This window comes from Monopterus albus, unplaced genomic scaffold (genome assembly GCF_001952655.1).
Source record: "Monopterus albus unplaced genomic scaffold, M_albus_1.0 scaffold62.1, whole genome shotgun sequence".
NCBI classification, from domain to species: Eukaryota; Metazoa; Chordata; class Actinopteri; order Synbranchiformes; family Synbranchidae; genus Monopterus; species Monopterus albus.
The window spans coordinates 1,685,771-1,699,947 of NW_018127942.1; the positions used below are offsets into that span (position 1 = coordinate 1,685,771).

The 14,177-nt window shown below is 43.1% G+C and overlaps 2 protein-coding genes across 7 annotated transcripts in view; both read right to left on the bottom strand.

Moving 5' to 3' along the window:
• The window catches only part of lamp5 (lysosomal associated membrane protein family member 5), a 5,726-nt gene extending 4,793 nt beyond the window's left edge, over positions 1-933 (bottom strand). Inside the window, exon 1 of the mRNA XM_020603696.1 lies at positions 432-933. Within this exon, the coding sequence (XP_020459352.1) occupies positions 432-492 (61 nt within the window). The 5' untranslated portion in view covers positions 493-933. The remainder of the gene's footprint in view (positions 1-431) is intronic.
• A 5,206-nt stretch (positions 934-6,139) lies between these two features.
• plcb4b (phospholipase C, beta 4b) overlaps positions 6,140-14,177 on the bottom strand; it is a 62,635-nt gene continuing 54,597 nt past the window's right edge. For 5 of the 6 annotated variants that reach the window (XM_020603694.1, XM_020603691.1, XM_020603692.1 and 2 more), the window contains 15 exons: positions 13,854-13,956; positions 13,546-13,710; positions 11,990-12,194; positions 10,928-11,016; positions 10,577-10,733; positions 10,452-10,501; positions 10,054-10,119; positions 9,575-9,690; positions 9,210-9,285; positions 8,926-9,101; positions 8,687-8,788; positions 8,532-8,589; positions 8,143-8,229; positions 7,447-7,483; positions 6,140-6,716 (listed from right to left, as the gene is read on the bottom strand). In XM_020603694.1, the coding sequence (XP_020459350.1) occupies positions 6,640-6,716; positions 7,447-7,483; positions 8,143-8,229; positions 8,532-8,589; positions 8,687-8,788; positions 8,926-9,101; positions 9,210-9,285; positions 9,575-9,690; positions 10,054-10,119; positions 10,452-10,501; positions 10,577-10,733; positions 10,928-11,016; positions 11,990-12,194; positions 13,546-13,710; positions 13,854-13,956 (1,564 nt within the window). In that variant the 3' untranslated portion in view covers positions 6,140-6,639. The remainder of the gene's footprint in view (positions 6,717-7,446; positions 7,484-8,142; positions 8,230-8,531; positions 8,590-8,686; positions 8,789-8,925; positions 9,102-9,209; positions 9,286-9,574; positions 9,691-10,053; positions 10,120-10,451; positions 10,502-10,576; positions 10,734-10,927; positions 11,017-11,989; positions 12,195-13,545; positions 13,711-13,853; positions 13,957-14,177) is intronic. The other variant, XM_020603695.1, reaches the window with a different exon arrangement.

Genomic DNA, 14,177 nt, shown 5'->3' on the forward strand with positions numbered 1-14,177 from the left:
GCACACTACAACATGCAGAATCAGCAAAAGCATAGGTGTGTAATGGGTTCCTGTGAGTTTAGCTGAAGGTCTCTCTCATCTTCAGATGAGTGACATGCCACCTCTGTTTCCTCACGGCAAAGTCAAAATCACGGATAGAGACTAAAATCTGCAATATCAGGGGGGCAACAGCAACCACTGGCTGCAATCTAAACGGTGTCAGAAAGTGAACTCTGCAAATCTAGTCTCGTCTGGACCAGATTTATATTAACGCGAGAATGAAATAAGTAGAAATATGACAACTCATTGAAATAAAAGAACATGTACACATGCATGCCTAAAACACGCAGTAGGTGCACACGCATGCACTCAGGCACGCAGTCGTACTCACACATACACATACTGCAGTGAGGAGTCACGACAACTGCGCGCACGCGCGCACGCACACTTACCAAGCACACCGAGGATCAGAGGTCTGGCGCTCTCCGTGGTGCTGAACCCGAGGCGTCCCATCTCTGCCAGCTTACCCGACGCTGAAAAGGGGGCTAACTCACTGGGCAGCCTGTGCTACCCCCGCGAAAAGACGAGACGGACAGGGGAGGTGAGAGAGAAGGAAAGGAGAGAGAGAGAGATGAGGAATGTAGTCAGCGTCCAGAAGTCTTGCTCAGATCATTCTGAATGCAGTAGAAAATGACTCCAGACTGGATGTTTGTCTTGCTGAAATAGCCTGGACCCGAGGTGTTCTGGCTATCCAAACAGACCTCGCTCTCCAAGGTTGATAGCTTTTAAATCAGAGACAGCAGCAGAACCGAGATCCTTCTACACATTATTAACGTCAGGAATAATGGTCCTCCTTGAAAGAAAAAGTTCGTTAACTGAATTTGTCTCCTGCAAGGAACAAGTCGGCATGCAGACTGTTACTCCCGCAATGCTGTAATCTCCATCTCTGGTGGTAGCAGCTGTAGGTTGGGCTGAAGTGATGTATGTCTGGAGGGAAACGCCGGCAACACCCCCTCCCTCGCTGTCAAACTTCACTTCTGCGAGGTTGCAGCTGAGAGTGTGTGAGGAGGAGAACTACGAAACCCCACAGACTTAAAAATCCTCTTAACAGTTGTATTTGATTGAGAGAGCTTGTATAGCATTTGCCTCCTCGAATAAATCTTTGTTTTGAAAAGCGGAGAAATCTTATTGCTATCTCGAGATCTTTAAAAACGTTTGAGAGATTATGACATAAATGAACCTGGCACGTCATTTGTTTTTTGCTTTACGAAACTTATTTTGGGAGTATTTAACGAGACATACCGTAGATTACTCATTAAAATCACCTTAAACTCAGTGCGCATTGCCGTCTTTCATTGGATTTTGATTCACTTCTGTGCGCGCGGTCGCAGCAGCTCTCTAGACAACAAACCTGTTGTACAGAACATTCAGACCCGTTTAAATGTGCCGTAACTGTACAGTGATGGCCACTTGCACATACACGCACACTCATCAAACTCAGGACAGCGTGCTCATTTGCCATTGAATGAGTAATTGAAGATGGCAGCCCACCTACAGTAACAGAAATCTAGACTGGCGCGCTGAAAGATGCAGGCAAAAATGTTGCAACACAAGTAAACGATATGACTATGTTAAGAATTTATTTCACATCACCTTCAGGGAAACCCCACCCACTGCAAAAGGAATGCTGCTGAACACAGGAGGGACCCCACTCTCTGAAAAGAGAAGTTACAGCTACATTGCGCCTCACTCTGAAGCACTATCCAACTGGCAGGTGCTGGCATTTGCGCAAAGTCCTTTTTTGTACGAATTGCTGTTTCTCTGTTATTCCGTCAAAGTTGCAATATTTCAGGTTCGTTTTTACTCCTGCTATCCTTTGGTTCATGGCGTCTGGATGTTCTGTAAAATGGCAGAAACTCTTACAGGGCGGGTGTATTTTCACCACCGCTGTATATTAAACACATAGGAGAACATGAGACGCTGAAGCTGCCTGGATGCTCTGGTCACTTGTATGCAAGGCAATGAGGTTTGAATGTCAGTTAGGATCATAAGACAGACATTAAGTGTAAAATTGGAAAAAATTGTGCTCTAATCGAGTGTCAGATTATCGCTCTGATGGAACCAGGTAACTTTGTTGTTTTAACTATGTGGTATTTTACGCACGGCGCACTGTAGTTTTTAAGAGTTTGGCGAATTATGAAAGTCAAACTCGCACTTTACGGAGCTGACGCTGTCGATCCTGGGTTTACCGCCAACCTGGGGGTGGTATATGCCCCGAGGAAACGTTTCTGATCGCGGAAGCCTCCCTGAAGTCAACATCGAATCCTCCTCCAGCTCTTTTACGTCCTTTTTAAACTCCGGGGAAGTAAATCGGCGTAAGAGTTTGTTTCCTAACAATGAGAAAGTCGTGGTGGAAGTGGCTGCAGTTGATGCACTAAACGGAAGAGTTGCAGCCTTGAATGGAGACACTTCGCGTCTTCTCACAGTTCTGGATTTATGCAAAGGTTCCATGGTGCGGTCAGGAGGTGTGGGGCTAAGGATACTGATTGGATGACTACATCTTTTCTGATATTAGCTGTCATGAAGTCTGCGCACACAGAAGTCGAACATTTTTTATTTTTCTGTTCCAGAGTCATTCTCCCCTTTGTAGGCAAGAATAGGAGTCAGTAATAAGCCCAGAGCAGAGGACGCGGTGGGTTTGGGCGTGTTTTTGTTGGACCAGGGGGAGAAGAAATTAGACCTTTGAGCCTCACAGCCCCGTGCAAGAGGCGGGAGGTGATCGTCACATGTCGTCAGTCTCTCCACAGCTTTAGGATGTTTGGGAGAATTGTCAGAAGTCCGCGGAGGTGGCGTAGAGGTTAGGACTCCTGAAAAGACCAGCTCCTGTGAAGGCACGGAGGAGCCGTTGTTCTCTCTTTCACACTCCTCCATAGAGTCCATCCATGGTAACAGACTCTGCTTTAACCGAGGCCTTGTTTTCCACGTGCAGGTTTGAACCGGTTGGTAGTCTGCATGGTTACATGCATGGAGGACCTCACGTTTGGTTACTAAATGTCCAGCTTTTCTCTGAAACTTGTCATTTACATCCACATAGCCCAAATTCAGTAGCGGCTGCGCATCTTCAAGAGCACCCCCATCAGACTCAAGCTTCTTGGTATTGCTGGTGAGCGCGCGGATGCACGCTGTGTGGCCGAGAAACTTTGCCACTTCAACAGCTGAGTTGCCAACTTTATTCTGCCGGTCAATCTGAAGACCCAGCCTCTTGAAAGCTCTCACCATAAACTCAACAATAGAGGAGTGACCTGCTACTGCAGCGTACATTAAGGCAGTGTTTCCCCAGGAGTCCATAATCTCCGGGTCTGCATCGTTTCGGACCAGGATCCTCACAGCATCCAGGTAGCCTTTCTCACAGGCTTGGCTGAGCGTGGTGCGCCCGTTGCCGTCTTGAGAGTTGACAGTAGCCTGTTTTTGCAGCAGAAGCTCTAGAAACTTGCCCCGAGTCTGGCCGTCAGGCAGAAGGACAGAGGAGATGAGAGGGGTCTGTGCGTCCTCTGTGGTGGAGTCCACTATTTCCCCATCCAGGGCGTCTAGAACAAACCTCGCCAGGTGGACTTTATCCTTGGACATTGCCTCCAAGAGGATCTTGGTGCTCGTTTGCCTGTTAAGACTTCCCGGGAGCCTTACGCATGATTCTGAAGTGGGTCAGGACTTAGGGCATGTTTCTATAAGTTGGAACAGGTTTGGAAACCTCTGCACCAGTGGAGTGCTGACAAAACAAACCCATCATCCCTATTATATAGGGAAGAGAGAAGCCACGGAGTTGCCGGGCAACGCAGACAATTACCACGCTTTGTTCGTCTTTCTAAAGGAAACTGCTTTCATGACAATGAAGAGCTTCAGCTCTGAAGCCGCCTGTGTTCAAGAGTGGACCTGGGATATGAATTCATCCCGGAGCTGTTAATGTAATTTTGTTTGGAAAATAAGTCCGTGTGCGCGCACTGCGCATCCTAGTTGTTGACAATCTGACCTTCCCAGAGTGTGAACCCAAAATATAATTATCAGATCTCAGAAGGAGCAGACTGAGGGGACAGACAATCCCAATTGCTGGCATCAGAATAACGTTTTAATGAGAGAGGATGGGTTTTCTTAATTTGTTGTGGTGTTAAAATGTACAAACCCTACAACTTTACTCAAATGTTTCTGCCACACTAAAATACCACTATGTTTGTACAAATAACATCATTACCCACAGTTGCAAGAGAACACAGATGACACATGTCCCATTTTACACCAGGATTTACTGGAACACATACTATAAAATAGTATTAAAGGAGCTGGATAACAACAGTATTCATTGTTATAAGTTCAACAGTACAGTATAAATAAAAAAAGAATGGTTTGTTGAGAAGCTACAGTCCAAATATAAAACAGAGGAGATACAGTAGAAACGTAGGAACTGAAATCTGACATTGCTCTGCAAAAATAATCTTTTTTTTTTTGGACAAACTAGAGCCAAAAGTTACATGTAGTCACACAACAGAAACATTCAACTAGTGCAAAAAAGCCTCTAACAGTAATCTTAAACTACATATTATATAATATATATTCATTTGTTTATATATAAATAACCCCTTAATTTGGCATTTTATCATTAAAATAATTTTAATGTCCTAACAGACACGAAGTGGCACATTTGAAAGCAATGGAATAATATTAAAAAGCACTTTTTACTCATTTATCTCTGCACTAGATATGTGGTGAGAGCTTTATACTGTGATGTGTGGTGCATTAAGGGCAGACTGGAAAGCAGAAAAATGATAAATGTCTTTCTCCAACTTCCACCAGACCTACGCGATCCCCGAGCCCTTGTATGACAGAACACAATTATTCCAAAAGTAAATTAAACTACATAGATTCCAGTATATACAAGAACATCCAGTCTATTCTTTACATGACGTACAGCAGAATAAAAGACAAAACTGTAAAAAGGCCAAAAATACTTAGAGGTGCTTTTATCCCCATGTTTTTGTGTTTTCATATAGTCTTAATGACATTTGTCATGATGGTCAAACTTTGTCTCATTCCCCTCATTGTAGTGGCTTTTTGTCCAGCAGTCTCTCCAGGGCTGATTTCACTAAGGATTCTTTAACTCTTCTGCCATCAGTGCTTGTCTGAAATCCCTGATATGGATGGTGTGTAGCAGCCATGTCGCAGGCTTTGTTACACAATCTGCTATTTTGTCTGATCCGTCTCCTGACCAAAGCCAAGAAGGGAAACGAGAGGATTACAAACTGAGGTCGCTAAGGTGCTGTTAAGGGAGCACTTCACCTCAGTGTCGTAATGAGTAGTGGTTCTGACTTCTCTGTCTGCCTGATGGCAGAGGGCCAGTCATTTGTATCATTGTATTATAGCAGAATGTGCTGCCAAGTATGGATTTGTTTTAATACCAGTGGATTACAGCTCTGGCTCCATTTTCATTTCATTTTAACTGTTTAACTATTGTACTCAGTCTTGTACAGTTCCAGTTAGATGATGTAACTACTAAATGGCACTGCCTCTTTGGCTTTATAGTATTATTTAAATTCATTAAATGTAGAAAACCAACCAGATTTGGATTATTGTTGTTGTAATTATGTTTTAAGCTTACTGCCACTGTAAAATTCTGAAGGTTTTGTGGGCTACTCCTGAAACACAGGGAATCATGATTGTCCATCTTTGCATACTACAGTATACATGACTGTTAGCTCCAAATTAGAACAGTACATTGTACTTTACTTTGGCAGTTGTAAATTTGTTGAAATTGAGCACAAGTGATTTTAAGAGCTATGAAAGTGTCATTTTTGAACGCAACACCACCTCTTGTGAAGGGCTTAGCAATTAAAACAAAATTTGACTGTGACATTGGCCATAATAATCAAAGTGAACATCTAGCCACTGTGATTCCTTTATTGCCACTCCACCATACAGTGGTTATTCCCCCCCCCCCATGAAATACATTCTTACTGAAATACAGAAAACCTACAGTAGTGCAGTGCTACATTTTCCACATTGTTATGATGACCTATCACATACAAAGTGGTCAGGACAGGACTGGTGTGTAGCGTACAGTGTGTTTCACAAAGTTTATTCATTTGTGCTGAAATGACAAATCTTGTACGTGTTCTTCTCTCCTTTTCCACAGTTTCTAGGGTGGTTAATTGGGTACTGAGCTAAAAAAAGTCAAAGCGCATGGCTTTCTGTGTTGTCTGAGCTGTGACTGAACATGTTTGTCAGTGTGTTGTCTCCACCAATAGCTGCGGCTGGACTGTCCACAGGATGCAGAGAACAGTGAATGTGTTAGAACACTTAAATCTACATACAGTGGACGAGAGGATGTGTTGGAATTGTTTCTTTCCGGGTGGTTAAACCCCCCGTCAAACAGTGATAAGCACTAATGGCTCAGTGGTGTAAAGTTAGTGGGTGGAGTAAGTGTGCAGAGGACAGAGGTACTGGTGAATGCACAGAAAATGAGTGGTGAGGAGGGCTACTGTGTGTGAACATGACAGAGTGATGTAGGCAGGGTTTTCGTCTCTGGGTTGCCAAGGGCTTTCCATGGTGGAGTGTTTCTGCACCTGTGTGTGTGTGTGAGTGTGTGAGAGAGTATACATCTGTGTCTTTGTCTCAGCTGCTCACACCACCGTGGCAGGTCTGCGGTCCATCTCCTCCTCTAGCTTCGCCATCTGCTGCATGTTTTTGGCCTTCAAGGAGACAGAAAACATAGTTGTACAAACCCAAAGCACACCTCACACTGAACGCTCACCTGTAACACTGCACACGTTCCACCTTTTATCAACCATGTGCGAATCTGAGCTTCAGTTTTGAGTTCTAAATACTGTTCAACAGTAAGAGACAAGTCTATTTGTACCTCAGCAATAATCCTTTCTGTTGGGTGCCTAGCCACCAATACTTCTACAGGTGCTATAAACCCACATGCTAAGTAAGAGTGACATGTGATGGTTACCACAAGATGTCTGCAATGAGACACTGTCACATACTATCAAAGCAAATGATTGTGAACTGGAAAGAAAGCACAGTGGGGCAGGCTGTGCACTGGCAGTTTTTGCTTAGTGAAAACCAGTGAGTCATGGTGATAAATGACTCAAGCTGCAGACTAAAACTGTGGGAATATCACATTGCAAAGGAAGAAGAAGCAAGGAAAATGAATCATTACTTTTAAATGTTGCAGTCTTCTTTACAGACATACACATAGTGGTGTACTTCTTCCCTGTTTTAATAGTGGTGACACACTTCAAGAATGCTCATTATAGTAGTCATTTAAAAGGCTGAAAACTGAGGCAACAAAATGGTAACATGACAGAAGTAGAAGGTAAAGGCGTGGAAGGAAACCTAATCTCTAAAGTGATGCAGTGACAGGAAAGTGATAGAGGTGGTATCAGAGGCAGAGCTGAGTGAGATGGAGATTCCTACCTTGACCCTGTTTGTTTGCATGGTGTGATTTCAAAAGCTGTGCCGGAAGAAGCAAATCATATTAAAACCATGAATAAGTGCATACATGTAAGACAGGTACAGCTAACGGGGTGTGATAGATGGCAAAATGAGATGCAAAAGTAGAGACATGAGACCTTCATATACTTTTATGGAGTTTCTAGTATGTGTAGTGGGCACTTTTAAAAGCACAGGGTAGGGAGAGCTGGTATAAGTACTGTACTGAGGACACACTACAAAAACAACATAAAACAATGCTGCTGTAAAAAGAAAAGTGCAGTCACACGAGCACTGAGACAGAGTCTATATTCTCTGGGACCAGCACTGCTGTTTTTCTTTGGAGTCCCCTTAAGGCAATTCTGAAGACAGCTAAGTGGAAGACTTCCTGCAAAACTAATTACAGTTTAAATCACAAATGATACAAACTGCAGTCATTATCTATGGAAGGAATTAGCAATGAGCTGCACTAGTCCCCAGCCACAAGAGTCATTTACACTTACAAAGGCACTGGAGCAACAAGGTCTATAAACTGAGAGGTGTTCTGGTTTGTCCAGGAGGCGTCTACTAATGCCATGGATGTTGATGGAAGGCCAGTTATCTCTAGTCATCATCTTGTAAAATCTAGGAGAGGCAGGGAAATTCTGACTGTGAGGTTCACTCGCTCATTTAGTACTGTACCTGCTCATTGAACTTTTCCAGTTTGTCCAGCTGTTCTCTCTGGTTTTTCGCAAGCTGCTCCATCTCCTTCTGATGCTTCATGGCCAGCTGCAAGTGATAACAATATGACTGTTCAGCTACTGTTTAATACAATAAATAGATCGCATCATTTCACTCTGAGATTAGCAGTCAACGCTCACTGAAAGTGATCGTTGGATCAGGGTTGACTAGATTCTTCTAGACCAGACATTTTTCTTTAGGAAGTGGGAATGTTTCATTGTATTTATACTGTAAAATTAAACTAATGGAGCACTTGTATGCCAGTAACGCATTAACCCATACAAGGGCTGAAAAGGTTGACTTCCTAGTATATTTTTCCAGTCAAATAATTAAAGCAGTGAATAACTTACCCGCTTCCTCTCATCCAGGAACTTCTTGGTGTTGCTGCTGTTTAACTCTCGCACTCTCCTACAGAGCAGAACCACAGTGTTACAAGTGCTGTACAACAATCATTACGTCACAATTCAACAGTAAACTTCCAAGAAAATGATTACTTGTGGCCCACCTCTCTCTCTCCGCCTTGTTTTTGATGGTCTTGTCCTGGCTGATGGCTTTACTGTTTTCCATGGACACCTTGGCCTGGTTTGCACGCATATCTTTACTTTGCCTAAAATTAGAGAACAAAAAGCCACAAGGAAGGAAACTTGATGACAACCAGCATGTAACAGAACAATAATAGTGCAAGTGACAGCTAGGTGACTGGGGCTTCACTTGAGTCAGTTCAGTTGTGTGTGAGCCTCTCACCGTTCATGGATGACTTTGAGCTGCATGGTCTGCTGCTCATGGACAGAGGCCAGGAGTTTCTTGAGGTGCTCACACTGCTGTGTGACATGGTTGTCCTTCATTTCTTGCTCCTCGCTGCTGTGATTACTGATCAGCTCCGACCACTCTTTAGTGTGCTGTGCTGTGATGTCCTTTATCTGTGTGCACACACATCACACGGACAGTCAGTTTGCCGCAGCTTAGGCACTTGTACTACTTTGCAGCAAGGATGTTGGGTTTTGGGTAAGAAGCCTTTCCAGCATTACCCTGGCTTTGTGCTCAGCAACTAGTGTTTGGATCTTGTCTTCTGTCTCCTTCCTCAACTCCTGGCACCTGTTTTCCCTGGGAGGAGATCATATGCAGATACAGTAAGTGACAATCAAGAACAAAGTCCATTCCAATTAAAGGAAGTCAATGGTTGATACTGATCACAAACTAAGTGTCCCTCAGTTTCCCCAAAGCTGTCCTTGGAATTATAATTTTTCATCTGACACTGGTCAAAAATGAATTATTTATCAAAGAGAGGTGTTGCCATAATTTTCTACTTTTAACACAGCACACGCTTTTTGGCTTGAGCACATATAACAAACCTGGCTGATGCTATGCGGTCGTGCTAGTATGTTGCACTTACCCCCGTTTCTTGATGGCTTTCTCTAGTAGTTTCTCCAGAGCGGTTTTCTCTTTTTCATGCACAGACACCATCTTGTCCACCTGGGTGCAGTGGGCTTTCTGCATTATATGTTGATCCTTTTGAGAAAAGGAAACCTGTATCATGCAATTATTTATTTATACCGTGGAAGCGCAGTTTAGCTTATACGTTAATTAATGTGCCACTAAAAATGCAGAAGCACCCACCATGGTCTCTATGGTGAGCTCTAGTCAAAGGAAAGGGAACTTTACAAGTCTAATTTCTTCCAAAACATTAATTATGTGGCCACATCTGTGTGTGTTTGTAACGGACAGTTTGAGTGTTTGTTGTGTGCACAGTGGAAGATGAAAGGTGGAACCGCCTCGTCTCTGTTTTTGTCCTTCTGAGCATCAATGACCGTCCAGAACAAGCAACACCCTGTTAGCATCATCATATAGTTCCGTGCTAAATCAATCACCCACCTTTGAATGTTTCTTCTTTAAAGTGCTGAGCTCCTTCTGTTGCTTTTTAATCAATTTCAGGTAAGTCTGCAGTGAGAGCGAAGCATCCTTTGTTTATATTGTACAGGTCACATTTGGTAGTAGGTATTTTCTGACAGCATGTATTTAGTACAGTAGTCACTTCTGTGAGATAAAAATGTATGCAAAAGCATAATTACAGCAGTTCTGTCATTAGATATCAAAGTACTTGGCGCCTTTCAGTATGCAACAACAGTAAGCCTTCTTGGTACTGACTTAAGCAAAAACCTATTATTATTTTTTTTAGATTTTTTCTTATTCCTTTACATTGAATACATCTCTCCAGAATAAACTGCAGGAGCTCCGTTACTGAGTTAAGAGTCAGGAGCTGGGATACAAACCTTCATTTGTTTTAATTCTTCAATGCTGACATTAGGCACAAGTGCAGGATCTGAAACAGCAGAAAACATTTTAACTCTGTTTACATGGTGCGCATATATGTTTGTTTCTAATTCAGAATATATACCCTTCTTGGTTTCTGCTGTGTTATTTTGGGCAGCGTTGGAGGTCTGGGCCATGTCTGAGCTGGTCTGTGGTGTCACACTGGCCTTCAGTGTGTCTCCTTTACCCTTTCCCTTCTTGTCGTTCTTTGAGCTTCCACTGGGAACATCTGCTATGTCATTCTACAATAGAGGATGGATTTAAGAAGAAAGTGAGGTTCTTATTGTATGAACGCAGTTACATCTGAGTACAGTGTTTTCTTATACGTAATTGCAGCATCCCAGGAGTCTAGTGTTGTCTTCAATCCAGAGCTCAGCATTTCTACTCACGCAGCCTGAGGGCTTCAGGTGTGTGTGTTGTTTGTTACTATGTGTACCGTATCGATCCCCAGTGCCTTCATCTGGTCAGCTCTCTTCTCTGCTATGGTCAAGAACTTCTTTGGATCTGACAGAGCATCCACAATAGCTGAAGCACACAGAAAGATTAAGACAAATCACTGATAACCTTGTTGGGCTGAATATGAGGGTAGCTACTTGAGACTGCGCTAAAATGAGTCATGCAGCACAAACTTGGTATCACATCAGACATCTTGGTTTGTCCTGCTTTAAGCATTTTTTTTAATGATGGACTATGATCATCTAATAGTATAATAAGTAAATAACCCCCATGACCTCAGTAATTTTACTTTGTCAAAAGTAGGAGAATGAGAAATTAAGTCAGAGGTTTAACATTGAACAGCTACCTCTGAAGTAGTGAGAACTTCATTTACTTTATTTGACCATAGCAGCAAACTTTTCCTTATTTTACAACAGAAAAGGCAGTAAACAACATAGATGATTCCAGCTCACAGGGATCTGTACTCTTCTTCCAAGGTAAAATAATGGCCTGTGTGCATTTTCAAAACACATACTGGCTGAGATTGGAAAAGGTCTTCAGAGTTTGATTAACATCCCATGGCTACAGAGAGGATTTTATTCTGGGCTCTTAGTGTAGAATGCTGTGTCTGGTAGGGAAGTGATTCTGGTAGCAGATTTTAAAGAAAGCTAATGGTTACAGTAAGGATTCCTCAATGCAAGCCCCTTGGCTTTATTTAATGACAACTCCAGTTGTCTTGCTCATTTATATGCTTCTGCCTATTTTAAACTGACTATTACAGCAGAGTCACTGTCATCATCATTCACGCCATGCCATTACTCTGAATGTTCAAACTAACCTCAGGCATAGAGTAAGTGAGCAGGAAAGAGCGGCGCATTGCTTTGCTTTTTTCTGTCCTCTCCCTACAGGCTACAGCAGCCACTTGATTGCCATCCATAAATAAAATGAGGCAGCAAAACAAATGCCATCATGAAACTATCCTGTAATTCCACACTTATGCATTGAAGAACAAGTAATATTGATAAAGTTTTGTAATTAAAGTGTGTGTTCCGGTTCCCCTCACCTCCGAAACCGTCGGGCACGTAGGTCTTCAGGATGATTTGGCAGAAGATGGTTGGCAACGACAGGGGCTTGTTGCCCTCGTTCCTCAGAGAGATGTGACGGTAGCCAGCCTGCAGGCCATCCAGAGGCAGGATGCGCTGGCCAATCAGCTTGTTGTTGTCGTCGTAGACGGCGATGCGCAGTACAGCCAGATCTGGTAAGATCACCTAGGAGGGAGGGATGATGGCAATAGGAGGGTGTGAGGAAGAAGTAACCACAATTTAAAAAAAAAAAAAAAAAAAATTTTTTAAAAACAGGGGGGGCAAAAAAAAACAAAAAAAAAAAGATTATTTGAAAACAGGGGAGGACAAAATAAGTCACAGTTAGGAGTCAGCCATCAGCCCTGTGGAACTGTTGGAAGTCTACTTAACCCACTCTAGTGTGAAAATGTGTAAACGACAAACAGTTTTGAAGCCATTGCAGTAAAATGGTCTCTATTTAAGTTAAAGCAGAAATATTAAGGGGGAAGGTCAAGAAGAAAACTGCAGGGACACTATCACAGTGTGATACAGGGTAAAGGCATGATAGCGAACAACACACAGCATATCAGAATACTACTGAAAAGGCCATCTCGATGGCTGGGACACATTCAGGGACGAGAGTATATCTTGTATATATTTGTGTGTGTATATGTAACTTGTCTGTGGATGAGCGTTTTGTGTAAATGGGAGAGGGAGTGAGAGTCTTCTCTGGCCTTGTGTGTGGAGATAAGTGAACAGAGAGGAGGATGATTTATATCTAGACTAAAGGAAAGGTAAGTGATAAGGCTGAAGAACACTCAGTAGAGATGAATGGGTAGAGGCACCCGGTTGTGTGTTGCTGTACTGTGTGTGAGTGCTGCCGCTCTGTACTGTTCACTCCGAGTCATCTTGATGGCTCTGTGTATGCATGCCAAAAGGTGTGCGGTCTTTCAGGGTCTCTGTGCCTGCTTGTATATAAATTTGAAAAACAAGTCTTGCCAGCATCTCTGCTTAGGATGCCCCTCTTTGATAGCACCAAGTTTGTGTGTGAGCAGAGCAGCACTGCGGCAGGCTGTGATTGATGGTGTGTGTTAGGAAGCTGGAGTCACAGTCATGGCTGAGAGACTCCTCGTTCTGCTGAGAGCAGCATGTTTCTCTCCCTCTCTTTGGCTCGCTGTCTCTCTCCTTCTCTTTCATTCTTCCATCTCTAATAGTTTGCTTCTTAGTGCTGTCCTTTGTTTTTGCCCCTTAGGTCCTCCTTTCTGTGAACCAGAACACAGCCTCCTTCTGTCTTCCTTCCTTTTCTCTTCCCCTGCTCTAAGGACAAAATGAGTAGCCTCCACTGCCAGGGACCTTTATTCTAACTTGTGGCTTCATGGCTGTGTGTCATCCCTTTTCTTCTCCTCCTCTTTAGTTGTTCAAATATTACAGTTTTATCACAGTGCAGATAACATTCAAATGCATGCAGAATACAGTATGTTTGATCTCACTGTGTCTATTATCTAACCCTGGCTGCTCCCTCACCTCCACCAGCAATGCCCCCCACCCTTCTCGCTACCTTTCTGAAGACAAAGGGCTCCTCATTGTAGGCGGGGTTCAGTCCATTGTTCATCACCATACGTGTGCGAAACTCCTTTCTGATGGTGTCTGTTGGCAGCCCGTACATGTCGACCTCAACGTATGTGCCAATTTTTTTATCTGATAAGAACTGTCCAGAGAACACCTAAAGTGAAAAGGAGGACAACCAGTGTGATGAATATTCAGAATTCATAGGAGCAATATTTACTGTAGTTTTGTGCTAAAATGTTGTAATTCTTTTTATTTGCAGGATTTCACAGTTTTCCTTGGTGACAGTGATGACCTGACCTGTACGCTGCAGGTTGCAGCGATGACACCGTCCACCGGTGTCTCTGAGAAAGGGTCAAACATCCTGTCTGACCGTCGCATGAAGTCAGGCTTCAGCAAGTACCTAATGCACACACAACAAAATCAATCTACCTTTAAGATCAAGCAGAGAGACACTAATGATATATAAAATAATCTTTCTGTGGACATTTAGGTCTTAAATGAAATGTCAGGAATAAGAAGGTACTCAGGCTTTGTGTATGGGAGTGTGTGTTAACCAGGGGCCCATCAGAGTGGTATTGGTAATGATGAGTGTCTGCAACAGCCCTGATCTCCCTGTATATG